General features: G+C 45.2%; 1 protein-coding gene across 2 annotated transcripts in view; it reads left to right on the top strand.

The window, feature by feature from the left end:
* The window catches only part of WASF3 (WASP family member 3), a 74,883-nt gene extending 59,838 nt beyond the window's left edge, over nt 1-15,045 (top strand). Inside the window, exons 6-9 of one of the 2 annotated variants that reach the window (XM_017848513.1) lie at nt 6,147-6,313; nt 7,174-7,440; nt 8,725-9,092; nt 11,801-15,045. In XM_017848513.1, coding sequence (XP_017704002.1) covers nt 6,147-6,313; nt 7,174-7,440; nt 8,725-9,092; nt 11,801-11,958 — 960 coding nt within the window. In that variant the 3' untranslated portion in view covers nt 11,959-15,045. Of the gene's footprint in view, nt 1-2,668; nt 2,845-6,146; nt 6,314-7,173; nt 7,441-8,724; nt 9,093-11,800 lie in introns of both variants that reach the window. The other variant, XM_017848512.1, reaches the window with a different exon arrangement.
* Nucleotides 15,046-22,608: the final 7,563 nt, after the last annotated feature.

The following is a 22,608-nucleotide window of genomic DNA, read 5'->3' as shown; positions in this document are numbered from 1 at the left end:
TACAGAGCACTCTGAGCGAGATGACCTGTGGCGTGACTGTGTACACACAGTGAGGGGTCGAGGAAGACCTCTCTCAGGAGGCGTCATGCAGGCTGGGATCCACGGGAGGGGAGCAGAAGTTAGCTCAACAATGGGAGGGTGCTACGGGGAGGCTGGAGCGGTGGGGAGCAGATGAGGTGGTGTGCTTCCGCATTGAGGAGGCTTCTAGGTAGCAGTGCCTGAGATCATCCTGGGGGAGGAACTGGTTTGGCAGATTCTAAGGATTTTAATGTAGGCCAGTGTAACTGGAGCCTGGATTCATCACTGTTCATATTCTTTCATGTTTGGTTCGCATGCGCTTGTGGGTCCTGTGTGCATGTTGATAGGTAGATTTGGAGACTGAACCATGGTGAAGAAAGTTGCAGATATCATAACACTTCATCCCTGCATTTGTCAGCATACATCTTTTGAAAAGTAAGGGGAATAGTTATTCATTATTTTTAATACAATGGTTCTTAATCAGGATGCATATTGGAATCACATTGAAATCTCCCTCCCTCACTTTTTTCCTTCGGTTTTTCAAAGTACACACCCAATACATGCTGGTTGTAAAATGTTCAAATAGTACTCCCTTCCCTGAGAGTACCTAGCCACGGTTAACAGCTTGGTGTGCATCTTTTAAGACCTTTTAGCAGTCATAAATGTATGCATAAACATTTTACAAAGTATTTGTGTATACATAGTTATACTACTTATGACTTACACACACTGACATTATTTAAAATGTACTTCATCCTTTTTAATAGTTGTGTAGTATTCTGAAATATAAATGCTTCATAAATTACCCATTACTGTTGCTTTTACAATACTGAAGTGGTTATCCCTGTACTTAGGTGCAGATAATTCTTCAGGATAAATTTCTAGAAGTTGAATTGCTCTTATTGAAGAGAATGTGAATTTTAAATTTTGAAAGATAGAATTATATTGCCCCTAATCTTTAAAAGACTGAAGAACTAGTTTATGTTCTTACCAGGTCTTCTCCAGTCCTGGATATTACTTTCGTTTTGATGAAAGATTGAATCTGTGTTACGTCTTCTCATATGCTTATTAACCATTTCTGTATCTTCTGTGAATTTCATGTTCACATCCTCTGTGGATCCATGACTAAAGCCTCCTGGATGCCTCTGAAAACGGTCCAGTTTTCTGTCTTCACCACACCCTTGGACCACCTGCCGTTCTTTTACCCTGTACCCACTTAGTAGCTTTCTCACTTGCGTCCCTATCTTCCCTCTTTTAATCTGTTTTCCGCAACACAGAAAGATCTTCTCCAGTGCCTTCTCAGCATGTCAGCCTTCCCTTCTCGTTCTTTCATGGGTTCCCATTGCTGTTGGGATAAAGGCCTCCAAGGTCTTCCTGCCTTTCAGATCTTGGGCCATTCACCCCAGTGTACCATTTGCCTTCTTTTATTTCTCTGAGTGCAGTGCCATCCTCCTCCCCAGAGTCCTGGCACAGTCTGTCCTCTCCGCTTGGCATACATCTGACCCATACTCCTCTGCAGAATTGATGCCACTTTAAGTACACTTTGAATACCCTCAGTCATTCCAGGATGCCTCCCTGACTTCCAGACTAGACACACACACACACACACACACACACACACACACACACACACTCTTAAACATAAAAATATATTTGTAAAAATTAATACATTTACTTTCATAATACATTTATTCGTGTCCTCTTATGGACTGCAGGCTCCATAAGGGCAGATGCCGTGTGTGTGTGTGTGTGTGTGTGTGTGTGTGTGTGTGTGTGTGTTTGCCATTTGTGTTGTCAGTGCCTGGTGCAGTACCTTGGGCATAGCACTAGAAGTTCATGCTTGCTGCCTGGCTGTGGATTTGATCATTTAGCCAGCATGCATTGTGTATTCTGTATAAAAACAGTATGTTGAGATACCATAGGACAAGAGGGAAATGTGGGAAGTAAAGACACATGATTCTCATCCTTATAGATCATAAAATTTTATGAAGGAGGCAGGAAAAACTTACAGGCACACATAGAAATAACTTCTCACCTTTCAAGAAGCACCTGTGTAAAAACTAAGTATTTGTTGAATGAAACATTTTCTGGCCAAGTAGGGCTAGAGGAAGAATGACTCGTTTTATGGGCAGGTAAGTTTTTATCTTCCTTAGTTTTGTGTTAAACTATGTACAGGATTCACATACTCCGTAATCTTTTAGAAATTGGGAACAGAATGTTTTGAATTATTTTCTTTGAAAGATAATTGTATGTTAAGAAGTCAGTCAACATTGTGTGGTGGCGGGAAATAATTTCTCTGTGTGGTGTTTCCAGGTCGTTCACCTGTATAATATAGATCGGAAAGACCTTGTTTAGGTTTAAAACAAGTTACAAGCCTATTCAAGTGAAAGTTTTTTACTTTAATGAAAACAATGGCAAGCAGCTCCTACGGTTGTAGCAGGGTAGCTTTTTGTTGATTCTGTTTTGTCGGTTCTGTTGGGTAAGAGGAGTACCTGCTGCTTTAGAGTTTCTGTAACATTAGGGTAATCGAAATGCGAATATGTCTTGTCTGTTCATCAGGCATGGGTCTTGTGCATTATAACTGCATTTAACCAGCTGTTTTCCTTTCCCTTCTGTCTTGGCATGCTCTCTTTCCTTTCCTGGACATCAGGAGCAAAAGCGTATAGATGGCACCACCCGTGAGGTGAAAAAGGTTAGAAAAGCCAGAAACAGGCGCCAGGAGTGGAATATGATGGCATATGACAAAGAGCTTAGACCCGACAACAGGTTGTCTCAGAGTGTGTACCACGGAGCGTCTTCCGAGGGATCCCTGTCCCCAGATACTAGGTGTGTGTGTGTCGCTGCTCCCTCAGCCCCGATGCTTGGGCCACTGGGTACTACCTGGTTTTATTTTCATTTGAAATGCACCGGTAGCTTCGGGGTTTATATGGCCCATGATGCCTTAAGATTTTCCTTAAAACTTATTTATCTGTATTTTGATTTCGAAATAATACTTGAAGACAGTGTTATTTTACATTGGGTTCTTTTGATTTTAGAAAACCTCTCTGACTTAAAATGTATTGTTGAGTTCATCTAGATGTAGTGTTTTAACACTGATTCTGAATTTGGGGTAACTACTTATGACTTAAGTTTTTACTTTAATAATCATTTAATCCTTTCTCTTAGCATGGAGTGTTGAATTTCCTTTGTCACTTGGTATCTAAAAATGATTGGTAGGTGGTAAAGTAACTAAGGAGTACCTTCATTGTTCCCTTTAGTAACCCTTTGAAAAAATGAACAAAAGAGAGATTTACTTCTTACTTGAGATAACTTATATATTCTAATTTCAGGAGAAGAATTCTGTTGGCGTTTACTTTAAAATTTATTAGCAATTAAATAAAAATATTTCTTGCAGGCGTGAATGATGTGGTCATTAAGTCACACTTGTCACCAAAGGCATTCATTGAACAACAGGAAATGACTAGTCAATTTTAATGTTTGATTCAATTTTCTGTTTCTGCTTTTGTAAAGTTGTAGTCTTCCATTTGCATAAACCCTCACTGGCATTTAAAAATTTGAATAGAGAATTCTTACAATATGTGATCAAGAATGTTTCAAAACAGCAGCAACCTGGACTTTGGGTTATATCTGTGTCCTTTTTCTCTTTTTCTGCCTTTGTAAAAGTCAGTGTTTAGCACAAACTCTTAACATATTACATGCCTTCAATGTTCCCACCCCAGAAGGTCTGTAAGTCATTGGGAGGATGTGAGGCAAGTTCTGGGTAGTTTTTCTGTACAAACTGTTATTTGTTAAATGTTAGAGAATTATTGGACCTTTAACCGAGTTTTAGCCTCGTTTGAATTTTACTGTGAGTTTATTTCTATAGAAAGTAAGAATTGCAACATAGTTCTGCTCATAGTTCTTTGGGTGGGGAGGAACGTATGAACTTAATAGCTCCCATGATACCAGTCTGCTTTTTTGTTTTTTCTAAATAATTTAGCTATGATTGTTTACTCATGCAAAACGTATACTTTGTTTTTATCCTATATAGACTTTTCAAAAATAGATGCATATGGGAAAATGATGGATTTTTAAAAATCTCTCAGTTGAATGATATTCCTTCTAGCATCTAAGATTATTCCATGCTGGGTATAAAATGGATGGTTATTCAGATATAGTCTGCCTTTGTATTTATGTTGCTTATGTACATCTGCATTTCTCTTAATTTTCAAACAGTAAATCTGGTTGTCAGTTTTATTTCTTCAGAATTCCTTTTGTTGTCTCCTACTATTTCCCATGGCTTCTCACTATTTGCACACCTTATTTACTATCAGAGGAATAGATTATAACTCATCATTGTATTTGGATTATAACCCTTAATTTAGAAATTTTTAATTTTTTTTACTACAATGTCAGTTTTTTATTATAAAGTAACACATGCTTATTATATCTGGAAGTTACAGGAAGAAATTAAAATGAAATATGATCTATAGTCTCACCATCCGAAGAAACCGTTGTATGCATTTTAGGGGTCTTTAGTCTTTTTCTATATATGTGTTTCTTTTTTCTTTTACAAAATTGGAGTCATGCCATATTTTCTTTCTTTTGACTTTTAAAAATTATATCCCATGTTTTAGGTGTTATTTAGAAACGTGATTTTTAATGGTTGTATCTGCTCATCTGAGTGCATCCAAGATACTGAGGGCAATTTGAATACCAGGTTTCGTGGTGTGTAGATGCCGTTATATAAGTAATATACTGTAACCCATCTGACATTTTTGCTCTCTCTCTAGATCGTTAGGAATGACTTGTTCCTGAGCATGAATTTAAGATGAGCGCTGGAAAGTGCTTGCCTGCCGCATGGCCAGCTCTCTGTCACTGCCACTCAGGGAGTCGCACACCTCCATGCCTCATTGTCCTTATTTTTTCTCATCCAGTTTCAGGCCCTGGTGCAGATCTCTGACTCTGCCCGCCTGTCTACCCAAAAAACCCTGGGGGATGTATTGGCCTCTTCACACTGAGTCTCTACTGCTGTGCCTCCTTCCTCCTGTGTGATGTCGTCTCTGGCCTTCCCGGCCCTCCTCCTCCCATGTCGGTGTTGTCTCTGGCCCTCCCGGCCTCTTCCTCCTCCTCCCATGTCGGTGTCATCTCCGGCCCTTCTGGCCGTCCTCCCACCGTCTCTGGCCCTCCCAGTCCTCTTCCTCCCGTGTCAGTGTCGCCTCTGGCCCTCCCAGTCCTCTTTTCTGTAATAGGTGATCACTGACCATCATGAGGCCTCGGGATCTCCACTCCCTCCACCTTGGCCATGCATCTGCAGCTGGTTTCTGCCTCCCCACTGGGAGTGGGGCTTATCTCCAGCAGCTGCCTGCTCCTCCGTTCTCCTCCTGCCTGCCGGTGCATCCCTTTTGTATGGTCCTTCTCTCTTCAACTGACCAGTCCTCTCTTCCCCCAGCCCCCGTCTTCCTGATGGGCACCCTTCATCAGGGTTCTACCCTGTAGAAATCTCTGGTTTCTACTTCAGATATTTATTGTGTCTTCCTTCACCTCTGCCTCCATCTGGTTAGCCCCTTTTCCTTGCTTGCTTTCTACCCTGTGTTACAAGGCTCCTTGACAGGGATAGCTCTCCCAGTTATGCCACAGTATGGTTTCCTGCCCTCATCTCATCAGAAGCTGTCCAGATTTGGCTGGAGGACTGTTTCCTTTAAAAGGTTGCACTGTAAGCCAGTGACTCGTAGTCAGGCGCAGAGTCAAGCACACATCATCAGTGTCTCCGAGGGATATAGGTATTTACGTTTTTTAAATATGCTAAATCTAAATACAGGTCAGGTCCTTCTCCCATTAAATACATTTTTAAGTCATTTACTGGCAGCTCACCTAGTTCAAAAGACATAATCAGAAAGAAGTGAACCATAATCCAGAATTCATACTGCAATTAGGGAAGAAAATAATGAGTAGTTATTAGTTGTTACACTTCAATTAAGGAAGGGAAAGGGAAAAGAAGCTGTCTCTTCTCATTTAGAAGGTTTTTCTCTGCTACACTGTGCCCCAGTTAAGAAAAGCTACTGACTGGAATCCGAAGGTGGAAATGCAGCGTGCATCTTCTTCCCTGCTCCCTCAGCACCCCGATGTGTGTTTGGTATTTCCTTCAGAGAGAGAAACACAAGCTGAATCCTAACAGAAACCAGCAAGTAAATGTGAGAAAAGTCAGAACAAGAAAAGAAGAGTGGGAGAGAAGGAAAATGGGCATTGAGTTTATGAGTGACGCAAGGAAACTGGAGCAGGCAGGGAGCACCACAGAGGACAGAGTGCCCGGCGGGTTTGTTGTTTTGCTTTCTTTGGGTTCCCAGACTCAGGCTGCCCCTGCTTCCGCCGCCATGAGAGGATGTACAGCCCCTCCCGGCCACCTGTCCCGTAACCTGAGCCAGGAGTGTGTGACTGTCTTACTAACGCCCACGGCGCTGCTAGGCTGCCACACTTGGGTCCTTCCTCTCCTCCTGAGGGCTTAGCCAGAGTCCCATCCCTGCACCCCATGCCTCGCTCAGCTCTGCTCCACTAATCCAAGATCCCATTCCTTTCGGAGTTTCACACCCAGCGTATGTGCAAAGAAAATTACAGAAAGAAGGCCTTTCCATAGTGCACCGCATTGCTTTCTTGCCTTTTCGTTGCATACACTTCTTCTGTTTCAGAAAAATGTGATTCACTATACTGTATTCTCGATTTCTTTTCCTGTTCTTACTGTTAATATTTATCCAGTTCACCTGCCATTTTATATTTTCTAATGATATGCTGTCAGTTTCATTGCCACCAAAATCTTCTGCCTTATATCTGGTTTCTAAACGGAATGGTTTCTCTCGTAGCCTTCTTCCTTAGAGAAAACGTGTGCTGAAATCCTGTGAAAAGGAGGCTCTGCTGTTTCCTGCTTGCCAGTCTGTGTGACTTATTCACTTCAAAGCTGTGAATCTGAATCCATGTAACACTGGGGCTTGCTGCTGACTTATAATCATTATGTTGTTGCTTGGAATCTCTCACGGGGCTAGACCTAGTTGATAGTAAAGCAAATTAATGTCTGATTTTTGTGTATTAGCAATGTTATTATTCAAATATATCCATATGCCTGTTAGCCGACAATTTTTAACTTAATTTAAATTTCCCCCACCTCTTGTTTTCAAATGCCAGGTCACATGCGTCGGACGTTACGGATTACTCCTACCCGGCTACTCCCAACCATTCTCTGCACCCCCAGCCGGTGACCCCTTCCTATGCAGCTGGTGACGCGCCACCACATGGGCCTGCAAGCCAGGCTGCGGAGCATGAATACCGGCCCCCATCTGCCTCGGCGAGGCACATGGCCCTCAACAGACCTCAGCAGCCGCCGCCCCCGCCTCCCCCTCAGGCCCCAGAGGGGTCCCAGGCCTCTGCACCGATGGCTCCAGCAGACTACGGGTAACTCAGCGTGCCTTGCACCCTAATCCCTACTGGCCTTGCATTTGAATCTTGCTGTATGTGGTAGGAGAATTTTAACTCTGTTATTTTAGAGGCCAGGATAAAGTCAAGGATGACTGAATGTAGATACTAGCAGCTCTAACATTCTGTGTGAAATAAAGCAGGTGCAATGTAAGCTCAGACTTACAGCCGAGTCTCAAGCCACACTGTGCACGCATGCGTGTTCCCTCACACACACTCTGGGTGTTTGAGTGACTCTCTAAGCCAAGGTATTGATAAAGGGTATTAAGTGCTGATTTTGTGAACCTGTCCCAAACCCTCAAGTTTCTGGGCGCATCCTGGGTGGCCACAGAGAACTGTTCTCACAGATGAGAAGACCACACCGCGCAGCTCCTGTGCCTCACTTCTCAGGCTTGACCAAAATCTCCTTTCATGACCTCTGACCACCCAGACATCATTCTGCCCCAGGCCCTCCTGTTTCCTGACAAGTAGAATTCAGGGACCTTCATGTTCAGGCCTTTATCAATTTAGGCACCCACCTCTCTTTTTTTGGCTTTGCCCTAGTCCTTAAAGACTTCGCTCCTCAGAGTTGGTGCCCAGGAAAGTTACTGTGAGTCGGCGTCCACTGCGAACACGTGTCTGCGCACCCCTGTCTGAATGGCGGTCCTGCTCTCAGAAGTGCCCTCCCTGGCCACGCATGCCAAGTCAGGTCCCCAGAGTGGCTTGGGGCTGTGTCAGGCCAGGGGAGGGCCCATGGTCCAGTTAGTTTGGAAGACTCTTGGCTGAATAGAATTCAGCAGATTTCTTGGCTGTGTGACTTTTCGAAGCTTTTGATACATACCTGGGCACTGCAGGCGTGGGGCATTTCCACAGGGGTGGGCTAGAGAATGTAGAAAGCTCCCAATCTGGTTGACCTTAGGACCCTTCAAAGACAAGTTTGTGAGCTACCACCTCGAGATCCCCAGTGTGAAGGCTTCGCTGCGCTGCCGCCCTGGCCTCTGCAGTCAGCTGCCTGGTTCTACCTTTCTTCAGGAAGTGCTGCACTTTTTGAGTGTTACTCCTTTTGGTACATTTCAGTAGCAGGTCTTGACTTCTGTCATAATGAATAATGTCAAACTGTGACGATAACTGACCCAAGGTGTGCATGTTCGCATCCTGCCATGATTGAAGTTCAGGTGACAATACGTGTTGTGTCTGGGGATGGCTCTGTTAGGCGTCTGAGAGCTCACAGGATGTGACCCTCTCTTGTTCCCTTGGTGACTGTGTGCCTCGTATCTCTCTCAGGATGCTCCCAGCGCAGATAATTGAGTATTACAACCCATCAGGACCACCTCCTCCACCACCTCCTCCTGTGATTCCCTCAGCACAAACTGCCTTCGTCAGCCCTCTCCAGATGCCCATGCAGCCCCCGTTCCCCGCATCAGCCGGCTCCACGCATGCGGCTCCTCCTCACCCACCCTCCACTGGGCTCCTGGTCACAGCCCCGCCACCCCCGGGCCCGCCACCTCCCCCGCCAGGCCCTCCTGGCCCCGGGTCTTCTCTTTCATCCTCCCCAATGCATGGCCCCCCAGTAGCTGAGGCGAAGCGGCAAGAGCCAGCACAGCCACCAATCAGTGATGCTCGAAGCGACCTCCTCGCTGCTATTCGAATGGGTAAGTGGAGCCCCAGACACACAGCCTGCCTTTCAGCAGGAAGTTTCCTCGTGTCTCCAGCCAGCTACAGCCTCCTTGTCTTCAAATGACTACTCACTGTGTTTTTTAAAATAGAATTAAAGGGGTCTTACTTGATTTTTTTGTTTTCTTTTGTTTTGTGTTTTTGAATAGTAGATGTGTTTTTGTCCACTGTAAGGTAAACAAATTGTGATGAAGAATTGAGAAATGGCCGGGTGTGGTGGGCTCATGCCTGTAATCCCAGCACTTTGGGAGGCCAAGGCAGGCGGATTGGTTGAGCTCAGGAGTTTGAGAGCAGCCTGGACAATATGGCAAAAACCTGGGCCTACAAGAAATTCAAAAAACATTAGCTGGGCATGTTGGCCTGCGCCTGTAGTCCCAGCTACTCAGGAGGCTGAGGTGGGAGGGTTGCTTGAGTATGGGAGGTCAAGGCTTCAGTGAGCTGTGGTCACACCCCTGCACTCCAGCCTGGGCAACAGAGCGAGACCCATCTCAAAAAAAAAAAAAAAAAAAAAAAAAAAAAAAAGATTGAAATTAGGAAGTCTTTACTTACCTAGAAACCAGAAACGTGATAACTGAAGTGATCAATTAATTACTTGGATCTCTGCATTCTACTCTAAGGGGAAAAGTATAAATGAAAGAAAGTGAGCTCATATTAACGATTTCCTTAAAAAGAAGAGTTTGTCCTGGACTGGTTGTATTTGCCTGATGTCCTAAGCCAGTGGTTTTTCAGCATCTGTAATATTGAACAGCATAACCCTTTTGTCAGATGAGAGTCCCGCACTGACCCCCTGACCACGAAACACATGGAGACAGAGCATCTCAGGTGGACTGGGGTGGAGAGTCTGCCTTCGCCTGTCTTGGGCTGCCCAGAGAGCCCCTGGCAACCTCTAGTCCACACCATGGATTCTTAGCCAGGTCCCAACCCAGTTTGGTCGAGGGTCACTGACATGTTACGGGAATATCCAAGAGCTTCTCGCCTGTGGGGAGCCTCACAGACTTGGTCACAGTTTAGTCATCTCATCTGGAAGTGACTGAGCAAGGAGCCTGGCTGCAGCCCGCCAGCTCAGCATCAGGGATGTCCTTCAGAGGAGCTGTGATGCTGCGGCCTCTGCATTTTTCTTGTGTGCCCAGGAACCAGGCCCGCAGTGGGGCCCACGCACCCCTCTAGAGACACCAGGGTCCTCTGAATACCTGGACATCATTGACACATTTTTATTTTGTCAAGATAAAAAAATTCCTAGAGGTATATTAGCTCATGAATATCAAATTTGGGGTCATTGTAGGACAGTGTTAGATTTGCCTTTTTTTTTTTAACACCTTATAAGCCCTGTCTACCAAGAGTGGATACATAACCTGTATCTGATCTTGAGGAAACATCTGATACACCCAAATGGAGAGACATTCTGCAGACTAGCTGCCTATATTCTTCAAAAATGAGAAGGTTGTAAAACACAAAGACTGTGAAGAACTGTCCAGATTAAAGGCCATGAACAAAACTTGACACCACTGTCACAGGTAATTTCCACTGGATTCTGAACCAGGGGATAATCTTTTCCATTTGCAATTAGATTGGGTCTTTTTGCAAAATTTGAATAATATTTGTAAGATAGGTGGTAGTATTGTATCCAAACGAATTTTGTGATTTTGATTTTTTGGGCGGGCAAGGGTTGGTAACACATGAACATTTTAGGGGTAAAGGGACATTATATGCTGTTCACTCTCAAATGGTCCAGAGAAAAGTGTCCGTGTCTTTCTGTGTAAAGATGATAGGGGAAGACTGGGAAATAAATGTGGTCAGATGTTAGCATTTGGGGAATCCAAGTATATGGGAATGTTTTTCTGCTGGTCTCATAGCTGTTCTGTAAATCTGAAATTATTTCAAAACAGTTAAAAAATGAATGGATACCAGCTTGGGCAACATTGCAAGACTCTATCTCTACAAAAAAGAAAATACAAAATTTAGCTGTGCATGGTGGCGTGCGCCTGTGGTTCCAGCTGCTCAGGAGGCTGAGGTGGGAGGATTGCTTGAGCCCAGGAGGTCGAGGCTGCAGTGAGCCGTGATCGTAACACTGCACTCCAGCCTGGGTCACAGAGTGAGACCCTGTCTCAAAAAAAAAAAAAAAAAAGGGGGGGGTAAACATTAAATCATCAAATATCTTACTTCGTTACTAAGCTAGAAAGTAGATGATGGTATTTTATGTTCATTTCCACAGTAATTGTTGAAATAAAGGTTTCTCAGTTACTTCTCGGGTTAGCTGAGAGTGAGTAGCGTAGAGTGCTGCCTAGTAGATGTCCTGTGATGATAGAAATGTTCCAGCCTGCAGCGTCCCAGAATAGCCACTAGCCACATGGCAGTTCATGCTTAGAAGGCTATATGTGGCTAGTGGCTGCTGTCTGGGATGGTGCAGCTCCAGAATTTTCTCTAATGGTGTTCATGTACACTGAAATTATGAATTTTTAATATTTTAGCACGTTTGTTTGTTACAAAAAGTCTTCTTACTTTGAATGTGTATGTTTTGCTCATGAAACTTTTAATATTCCCTGAGCTTTTCTCCCCTCAAATTTCCAAAATTTTCTATCCTTAGTGTCAGTAGGAAAAAAAAAGTCCAATAGACGTATTTGTTTGTTAATCTTTAATTTGGAGCTGGCAAAAGGATGTGATTCTGAACCACGGGTTGTGTCTGCAGGAATTCAGCTGAAAAAGGTGCAGGAGCAGCGGGAGCAGGAGGCCAAGCGGGAGCCTGTGGGGAACGACGTGGCCACCATCCTGTCCCGGCGCATCGCCGTGGAGTACAGCGACTCTGATGACGACTCAGAGTTCGACGAGAATGACTGGTCCGACTGAGCGGAGGCCGGCGCCGAGGCCGCATGTGGGAGCGTGTTGAAGAGTTTAAGTGGTCTCTACACCCAAATAGTGGTATTCTAATCCCGTAGCATAGCACCTTTTGTATAAATAATGTGATATTGCTTCTGCACATCCAAAAATTCTGGGTCTTTTCAGTATTTACTGTGTAATACTTAAGTGCCACTGAACATAGCAAATTGTGCTACACGTGGGGAAACAGGCTGTCACTATCGCATTGTCCCGAAAACAGCATCTGCTTTCCTCTTGACCATGGGAGTATTTCGTGCAGTTTGGGTTTACTCTTACTGATCAGTATAACTCTGCAGACTTGCTGTGTGTTTGTAAAGCTGCCTGGTGTTAGGTCTCTGCAAGACTAATGACTATGTCAGGGTGATGTCTTCCAACCAGTAAGTGATATTGTTTCACCGCTTTGAGGTTTCCTTTCCTTTTTTTAAAGGATGTGTTTCTGAAGAAGTTGGTTTTAGAGGGAAAGGTTCAACAAATAGGGAGAATCCAAGGTTTCTGCTTTCAGTTTCTTGGCTTGGTAGCCTCTAAGTGAATCTGAATGCTCTGCTGAATAATTTCATTGCCTCTGCTCACGCCTGTCAAATATGAAATTGGAAGGGCCCTTTTCAGGCTGGGTTCCCTGTGGGCATTTGCTTAGTAAATGCCTGTTGATGGTTTTGCAAGAGAGTTAAGCAGCTCAACAGTAATGAAAGTGAAGAACAGAGTCCTTTTTCCTTCCTGGGGCCATTGGGGATGACACTCAAGATACTTGCCAGCCTCTCCAGTGTGGGCACTAGCTGGCCAGAACAGATGCAAGCAGTCCATGACTCTGGGAGCTACACTGCTGAGCTGGGCAGAGCTGCGGCACAGGGCCTGGGCTGCAAAGGAGCCCCGCTCCTTTAATTTCCTGACAGCTATGTCCTTAGTGAGCTGCAGGAGTTCTGAGCTCCCCAGCGAGCAACAGACAGCGCTTTGGATGGCACCTTTCGCCACTTGGTCGGAATTTTAAAAGCTTAGGTTTAGGTGAAAGTAGATACTGACAGCTATTCACCTTTCACGGTGCTGGAGCCAGATTAGGGATCACTCCCGTGAGGAGGGCCTTCACCCTGTCCTAGAAGCACATGGTTCTTCTCTCTCCTGTTGTTGGCACATTAAATGATAAAAAGCACCTCCTGAGATTCCCTTGATCAGCCCTGCTGCTGTAGCACACACAGCGCCACGCCCTCGCCTCCGCCCTTCCTGCTGTTCCCACGTGGAAATACCAGGGACCCACGGGGAAACTCAAGAATGAGAGCTTCTGTGTTTTGTAATTCTGGATGAAAGATAACTGTTTGTGTTGAATAAACAGGTGCTCCAGGCTTTGATTATAGATGCGACTTCAAAAAGATGCTAAGACCCTTGACTTACTAAGGACTTTAACCTTCTTAACAGCATTTCATATGCATTGTGGTTAGTTACTTAGTTATGATGGGAAGGGAAGAATCTGGAGCTAAAAGCAGAGCTGTTTGAGGTGACGGTAGGAATGTCACCAGGATGGTGACGGGGGTTTTAGTTAATGCATCTGAGCAAGTCAGCCAGCCCCGAAATCCCCTCGGCGTGTGTCTCCCGTGGATACCTGTTGAGCTTGCGGGCAGTGACTGCACAGAGCCTGTCCATTGGGTTCAGTCATGTACATCTGAAGCCCTGAAAAGCCTCATGTCTGCATCCCCTTTCCAAGGCTGCTTCCCTGGCGTGTCTTCTCTCCTCTGTCCCAGGCGCTGGGAGCGGTCTCTTCAGCGTCTTTTCCCAGAGCTGGTCACCACTAGGCTGTCACTGTAAATTCCTTGAGTATAAGTAACAGTTATTAATGAACTTCTCAATTTCTAAGTTCTCTTTTTTGTTGTTGTTGTTGTTGTTGTTGTTAAAAAGGGCCTACTACACTGGCATTATTCTTAGGACTTCAGTGGCTTTCAAAGTCTGACTGACTTGGCTTTCTTGTTCCTTTTGTATTAGGAGTTCCTCGTGTGGGTCTGGAACTCCCATTTGGTAAATGCTTCTTTGTTTTTTATGGCCCTTCTGTTCTCAGGCTGGAGAGAACACAGAAGCTACTATCCATGTCAGGATTTATTCTATTTATATCTTATTACAATGAAATTAGTGGCACTTTATTCATAAATATTCATGAGCCTGTTAATTATTAGTTGTCTTCCTGTAGTTGAATCAACAAGTTATTTTCAACTCAGTTTTATGACTTGTGAAAAAGCTTTTGCCCTGTTGTGTACCATAACCTTTAAAAGAATGGAAAATGACTGAAATCCAATTTAGATTATTTTAGAGTATTTTCCAGCAAATTCAACTTATTGTGAAATTTAAATCCAGATCTTTTCTAATATGGTATTCCATGAAAAGAATAAAGAGAAGATTTGAATTTTCAATTTCATTTTCAAAAACTATTGACCAAAACAAATGGAGAAGAAACATTCAAAAGCACATTTCATGTCTACAAACTTTATGTTATAAATTACAGTTATAAATTGTAAGGTAATTTTAAATTGTCCCTTGTATTATTTCTCCATGTTTGTTTTAGTTTAATGTCTCCTAAGCTTTTTTCTCATAGCGTAGCCCTAGGGAAGGGATGGGAAGGTTGCCCAGTCCCTGATGGCTGTGCACACAGGAGACGGTGGAGCACAAGGCGAGTTTGCACTGTCAACCCCAGACCGTAAGCTTGGCTACACTGATGTTTTTCTTTACTAAGGATACTACTCAAAAGTTAACATTTTCACCTCAGTAAATTTTTAGAACATCAAAATGTTTTCTGAGCACCAAGTGGCTAGGCTGTAAAAGTTTTATAATAATTTGCAATTAAAATACATGATACATTTTAATCCATTAAAGACTAGTGGGAATGTATCAGCCAGAGTAGCAAGTAATTTTTGTTTTATAAATCATAGTATCTGTCATCTTGCAGTATTACCAATGCTGTTGTAAATTGAATTTAAAGTGGTATTAAAAAAAACTGTTAAACAATTTTTATCTGTTTGTATATCTTACTATAGATTATGTACAAGTAACATCTAAATAAAATTACACTTTTAACCCTAAGAGGTTTTGCTTATTAATAACAGTGTTGTATGTTTGGCTCTTTTGGAAGAGAACTTGGTGTTAAATGGTTTTTTGTTTTTGCTTTTGTTTAGCATTTTCCTTATTAGACAACAGAAGACACTGCTTTGGTTTCCATTTCTACATAATTTTTGTGTCACCAGGAGTTCAGATTGAATTCCTGAATGACTCGGGGCAGCATTAGTCTGGTTAGAAGGAAAGCCATGCTGGGGGTGGGGAGCACCTGTTGAGAGGATAGAGCCTGGGGCAAGAGGTCTTAACCACATGTACTCTCAACGGTAAAAGTGAATAGCACGCTGTAGTATGTATTGCTTATGGGATGTTTTCGTTTCATCCTTACAGTAATCCCTAACATTCTGTTTCATGTGTGGGAAACTAGAGTGAAGCTAGGTTACTCTGTCAGGGACCTTAGTCAATAGAAAACTCAGTTCTGGGGCAGAATCACATGTGGGGGTAATGGGAGTCGAGATTGGGTGGGTTAGTGTGGCCACATACATCAGAGACAGCCAGACTGGAGGTCAGGCTTCCTGTAGTAGCTGCTTTCAAGTTCCTGATGCACACGGTGTGTACCTCTACCATGGCACACGTCATGTGGTATGATGGCTGGTTCGGTGTGTAACTTTCCACTAGACTGTGTGTTCCTTGTAGGCCTAAGTCATCTTTGCATCCTGAGAGCCTTGGCACAGCACCCAGTCTCCTAGGCAATGAATGAGCAGCTGCTTTTTGCATGATTAGATGAGTGGATGGATTTCTGAGTGGTTTTCTTTAGCAAAAAGTAAAGTGTGAGCAACTTTTTAAAACATGGCAAATTCTACCAAATACCTTGCATTTCCTCCTTAGTACTTGTCATCTGATGTGCGGCTCCCTCTTTGTGGTATGTATTCCCCACCAGACTGAGCTCTGGGAGGCAGGAAGGGGCCTGTTTTGCTGCTGTATCCTGTGTCTTGAGCACAGCCCCTGGCACTTTCTAGGTGTCACATAGTTATTCAGGGATCGTGGTTCATAGGGAAAAAGGGGAGGCTTCTTCAACAACTATTTGTGAGCCTAATAAGATTTTAAATACAGGGATATGTGTGAAACACTTGGAAGAGGGCCTGGTGCTAAGCAGACACCCAGTGGATGTGACCGCCCTTTTCGTCTACAAGCCACTGGCTGGAAAAGAGTGGCAGGCCGGGCTCTGCCCTCACGGGGACTGCTCATCTCATGAGAAAAAAGGACATTAAATATTGTCGATTAAGTAATTTAGAGCATTTGACATGTGCTGTAGTTTGGGGCAGAATGAGAAGTGCCCAATCGCAGTGGGCCAAGGGAAGCTGAGATTTGAGAAGGAATAGAAGTTAGCACAGGGAGGGAAAGGAGTTTTTCAGTAGAGGGAACAGCATATGCGTTCCCTAAGGTGGGAAAGACAGTATGTGGTGAGAATGGAACTAAAGTGTCAGTGGAATGGAAGCACTTAGAGGAAGAAGTGTCATGAGATGGGATACAAAGGCGCTGGAAACCTCCCATGCCCAGCGTTTGGGATTTAGGGAGCTTTCTGAGCCAACAAACCCCACCATGATAACATACCTGCCATAGCTGCATACCTATCAAAATCTTTGTATTTACAGCCTATTGGTTTTTTATTGATCTTGATAGCCTCCTGCCTTAGATGGCATTAATATTAGAAAGGATCTTAGGTCCGTTTTATTTATATGTATTTAGGAGGCATCTTAGTAGTGTTCTTCTAGTCTAGCTCCTAGCTTTAAAGATGGGGAAAAGGCCATTGCTTCCATTGATGGGGGCTCAAAGCTTGGTCTCTTAACTCTTGAATTTTCAATTCAAGAGTTCAAGAGTTCAGTAAAGTTGTTCAGTAAACACTCATATACCTCTCTCCATCTATTCATCAGTTCTTATTTTTTATGCATTTCAAAGTAATGTGTATACTTCACCCCTGAATTCTTCAGCGTACATATCATCAGAGTTTAATATTTATAATGTAAAATATACTTAGAGTAGGTTCAATGACTCTATTCAGTCATCCGTTATATAATTTGCTCTTAAGCCCATCTAGTAAATTTTGTATTTCAGACATTGGATTTTTTTCACTCTAGAATGTCCTGATGGTTCTTTTTTGTTGTTCATTTATTATAAGTGTATTTTCCATCTTTGAGCATAGTTATACTGGCTCTTTAAAAATCTTTGCTAATTCCAACATCTGGATTTTTTTTCAGGATCAGTCCCTATTGATTGTTTTCACCCCTGAGTGCATGCCTAATAGTTTTGGATTGTATTGTAAACTTGGTGGATGATATATTTTAGAGACTCTGGATTCTGTTATGTTCCTCCAAAAAGTACTGATTTTTTTTTTTTTTTTTTTTTAAGGAAGACAGTTAACATGGCTAGATTTAAGCTCTCAATTCCCCACTGCCCCCATCACCCAACGCACACACAATGCATAATAACAGAAGTTTCTTAAGTTCTTTTAACCTTAGCCAGGCTGCTTGGAGTTTCTTTGACTCACACTTGGTTACAGGATCAAACAGAGACTCAGGCAGTTTTACACAGAATTTTTGGATCCCTCTCTGGCTCTTGTTTGCAGGAACACTTCACTTTCAATCTTCTTTGATCACTCTGAACTCAGCCCTCTCATTTTTTTAAGCCAGTAAGATTGTGGGTTAAGTCAGCCAGCCAAGACTGCAGATTTTCTGTTCAGGCTTAGCTGCCTGCTTGGCAGAACAGGGCCTGCCCTCACCAAAATGCCTTTAATAATCAGAAACAAAGCCTTTTTCTTCTGCCAAGCATCAGCTCCCCCTCGTGTGTTTCTGGTTTTGATTTCTGTGCAATGCCTTCGATGGCTGTGAGGTGTATTTTGTCCAGTTCATAACTGTTGTCGTAGTGATATGGTCTGAAATGAGCTAGTTCTCCAGTCCCAGAAGCCTCATTCTATAAATATTTGATGCAACATTTATTTTAAAAAATGTTAATGTAAATTTTAAAATGCAGACTGATGTTTAATACCTAATTACAACAAATGATCAGCCTCTCCATTTTTCTGCCAGGCAACTTGTGTTTGCAAGGACCCCACAATAAAACTGGTGACACAGTTCTTTAACAAAGTGATATCCAAGTATTGCATGATGGGATAGGAAACACGTATCTGCATCTTCTTATCTGTGAATCAGAATGTTAAGGCCAGGTGCTACAAAGTGCTATCCAATATTGCATGATGTGATAGGAAACACGTGTCTGCATCTTCTTATCTGAATCAATGTTCTTTAAGGCCGGGTGCTGTGGCTCACGCCTGTAATCCCAGCACTTTGGAAGGCTGAGGTGGGCGGGTCATTTGAGGTCAGGAGTTCGAAACCAGCCTGGCCAACATGGTGAAACCCTGTCTTTACTAAAAATACAGAAATTAGCCGTGCATGGTGGTGTGCGCCTGTAATCCCAGCTACTCAGGAGGCTGAGGCAGGAGAATTGCTTGAATCCGGGAGGCGGAGGTTGCAGTGAGCTGGGATTGCGCCACTGTACTCCAGCCTGGGAGACAGAGCAAGCCTATGTCTCAAAAATAAAATAAAAAACCAAACCCAGAATGTTCTTTAAACGGTACAAGTAGAACAGTATGTGAGTCTCATGGGCATTAGGACTACTTTAACAAATTGTCAGCCTTGCCCCCAGTCTCCATTTTTATGTTCACCAAATGACTTTAATATTTTCACTGAGTTTTATAAACTTAGATTTCAGGAATAAATCTATACACATAAAATATTTACTTTTAATTACTGGGGTTCATTTGAATCACGGGTTCCACTACCTAGAAGTTTGTAACCACTGCCTAGTATCACCACTATGTAAGGGTTCATGTGGGGCCGTGGTATGGGGCCGTGCACTGCGCTCAGATTTGGTGTTCTGTGAAGACAGTCCTAATACAGAGTTGTGTCACAAGCTTTCGAGGACATGGATATTTAATTTGGAGGTGTGGGTGACTTGTAGAGGTATCCCAACAGGGAACTAGATGAGAAGGAGATTTACTTCCTGAGTATACTTTCTTCTCGGGCCTGGCACCTGGACATTGATTTGTCGAAACACATGAGCACTGTCCTGTGGCTGTCTGTACATGTGATCTTTTAATTGCCCCTCTGCATTTACCCTGTGCACTTGTGATGTGAGTAATTAGCTTGAAATGCAGCACCATGATTAGTTAGAGGTGGTGAATTGGCCGATGATTTACCATGAAGAAAAATTAAGAAAAAAAGGCCATTTAAGAGTAATTCAAAAACCTACCAAGTGGTACTTAACGTGAAGTGACATTTAAAAGCATTTCACATTCGAGGATGTGCGTCAGCTGCTTTGGCCTAAAACCAGTTTAAATAGCAGTTTGATTGTGCTGCCGGCATGTCTTGAACCTGTGAACGTGACTTAGCATCCGCATTTAGAAGACGTTTCTTTGCCTGTATGTAGGTGACGGTGGTTTGAAGTGTATCTTCTACTCTTCTGAGAGCCACACTTGAAGATCTTGATAATTAAGTTAGGGGAGCAGATTTCAGCTCCTTCAAAATCTTTTGATATTTCGGAGACCTAGCCAGGCATGGTGGTGGCTCATGCCTGTAACTCCAGCAATTTGGGAAGCTGAGATGGGAGGATCACTTGAGCTCAGGAGTTTGAGACCAGCCTAGGCAACATAGCAAGACCCCATTGCTACAAAAAGAAAAGGAAATTCGCTGGGCATAGCAGCTCACTCCTGTTGTTTTGGCTGCTCAGGAGGCTGAGATGGGAGGATTGCTTGAGCCCAGGGGGTCAAGGCTGCAGTGAGCTATGATCACACCACTGCACTCCAGCCTGGGTGACAGAGCGAGACTGTCTCACACAAAACAACAACAACAAAACCATGCACACACATCAAAGAATCAAAGACCTAGGCCTTCATTTGGTTTTCCAGTTGGGGGATTTCAGCGACGTGCCTTGAGGTCCGCGGCAGGAAGCAGCGTGGTGATCAGCACTGGATGGTTGACATGAAGGGCCCCAGGTCACCTCCTCCCAGGGCGCCTGGCCACATTTCCATCTGCACAGGTCAGTGTTGCTGTGGCTCCAGCAGCCCTGTGTCCCTCCTGTCCCTGTCTCTGGCTCGCCTTGTCACTGCAAACCTCCCTCCTCCCTCCACCAGCACAACTTTCCTTGCCAGGCTCCTTCCTCACAGAGGCCGTGGGTCCCTGCGGCCCCCACGTCGCCTTGGCTCCTGCCGTCCTTCCCTCTTCCCCTGACAGGTGACCTGTCCTCTACCTGTCCTCCCCAGATGATTCCACAGCCAGCCTGGTCAGACCCTGCCACACTGGGTTTTGGGGGTGCAGAAGCCCACATAAGTTAATAAAGGAGCCGGCCCTCTCAACAGAGATTAGAAATCCCAGGCTCATTCCCACAATGCCTTCCTGGGATGCGTGTTCAAATACAGATTTCCAGGCCCCATCCCAAACCTACTGCATCAAAACCTTGAGCACAGGACCCAGAATCCAGTTTTCCCGGCAGCCTTCTGGAGTGGTTCTCACTAGGCACACCAAAGTTAGGCCCTGCCTCTCGTGCTGACCTGGAATGATTGACAGGAGCCCAAAGATGCCACCTGCGATGCTCTGGGCTATTGGATGACTAATGGTGCCTCATGGACTCCAGGGGAACCCAGCGCCCTCTCCAGAGGTGGTCCCTTCCTCCAGTGTCTGGTTGGCAGCCGCTGAAGCACTGCCCACAAAGGTGCGCTGCGTTATGACCCAGTCGTGTTCATCTTTGGACCCCAGATGCAAAGATGCAGAGCTGCCATCCTTAACGCCCATGTTCCTCTCGGAGCAGCTCTCCCTGTTTCGCAGCCCCTTGCTGTCTTGCTGTCCTGACCCCCGAGCTTCTCGCTTGGTCAGGTCGATGGTGCTGGCCGCACAAAGCATGTGGGAGCTCACGGTCCTGGCGCAGGTCACTCAGGAACTCCTTCCTATTCAGGGCTTGGGGAGGAGAAGGGGCCTGAGCTTTGCCTGTGGGCTGTCCGCACTGATGTTACTCACTGGATGGCCTTCCTGGGCTGGAGTGGGAAGAGGGTCATATTCTCTGCTGTTTCTACTGCTTGGGTCCTTGTGGCAGACACAGGGGCTGGCACACTGCATGCAGGCGGAGAAAGTCAGCATGGCCTCTCCCAGCTTCCTCCCACCAGATGCTGTGGACATCAGCCTGGCACTCTTACGTGTCCCTGCATGGCCCCTGTGTCCTGCCCCCTGACTTCTGCCCTAGGCTGTTTGCGTGATGCATCTCCTGCACAGTCCGGCCAGCCCTCCCTCCTCCTCCAGCAGACAGTGGAGACCTAAGAGGTGATGTGTCACAGCAGCAGGACCCCACCCCTTGGCCTCAGCTGAGACAGGCAGCATCAGAGGACGCATTTAAGGTAGCAAAGGCCGGCACTGATTTCTTTTTGGGTCACACCTTTTACAAAGATGTTTTGCTGGGGGCTGTCTGTGGTCTGCCATGCTTAGGTGGAGAAGGAAGCTTTCTTCCCCTTCTCTTCCTGACCGGCTTCCCTTGGAGGTGCTCAGATATTCCACCTGCAGGGGCCACCCATGGGGCCTGCCCCAGATCCACTTTCCCACTTATTACTTGACTTTAAATGGGAAACAGAGTAAACATTCTTGGGTGACCCCCATACCTAGGAATCCTGGTTATCTGCCTTCTGCTAAGACCTGGGCCAGAGACTGATTTACACCTGGTGGGCCCCTGACTTCGTTCTGACAAGGGCCACATCTGTGTTGAACCTGGTGGCCCAGGAGACTGGAGTCGGTCAGCACCTGTCCCTCCCTGTTGCCCAACTGGACTTGTTCCCAGCTGAGCACTGAAAGGGAGCAGCGCTGTCTGTGCTAAGACCCTTGGAAGGAAGAGATTGTGGAAGGTGATTAGGATGAGTGTCTCCCCGATTCAGGCCTGGTGAGGGAGGAGGTGGGGCCGCCGGAGTTCAGCGGCTCAGCAGGTGTTAACTAGGGAGCAGTGTGAGGTGCAGTCGGGGGCAGGAAAGGAGGACAGTCCCGCCCTCTGTGGCCTGGGCCGCTGACAGCAGGGTCGGGCGGTGGGGAGCGGGTAAGTGGAGCCGGGAGTCCCCAGTCCTCCAGCTTAGCGTGACTCAGTGTGTGAACCCCTCACTGGGGACCCCTCTGTGCCTGACCCCGCCCAGAGGGGCAGATGACATGAAAATCAACCACTGTATCCCCAGGACCGCCACACGTCCGCTGAAGGAACAGCTGCGTCTGCCGGACCCTGCGGGGTAAGCAGGTCTGAGCCTCAGCCTGGTGCATCTCTGCTGGAGTGTGGTGACATCCTCCGTCGCATTTCCCGCTTAGATGAAGCAGCAGCAGCTTTGGGCTGAGCAATCTTTTTTTTTTTTGAGACGGGGTCTCATTTGTTGCTCAGGCTGGAGTGCAGTGGTACGATCAGAGCTCACTGCAGTCTCAAGCTGGAGCGATCCTCCTGCCTCAGATCTCCCAGGTAGCTGGGACTCCAGGCGCGCACGACCACACCTGGCTCTTTTTTGTAAAGATGGGGTCTTGC

This window comes from Rhinopithecus bieti, unplaced genomic scaffold (assembly GCF_001698545.2).
Source record: "Rhinopithecus bieti isolate Rb0 unplaced genomic scaffold, ASM169854v2 scaffold_28547, whole genome shotgun sequence".
Taxonomy (NCBI): Eukaryota; Metazoa; Chordata; class Mammalia; order Primates; family Cercopithecidae; genus Rhinopithecus; species Rhinopithecus bieti.
This window is presented reverse-complemented; position numbering and strand designations above follow the sequence as displayed.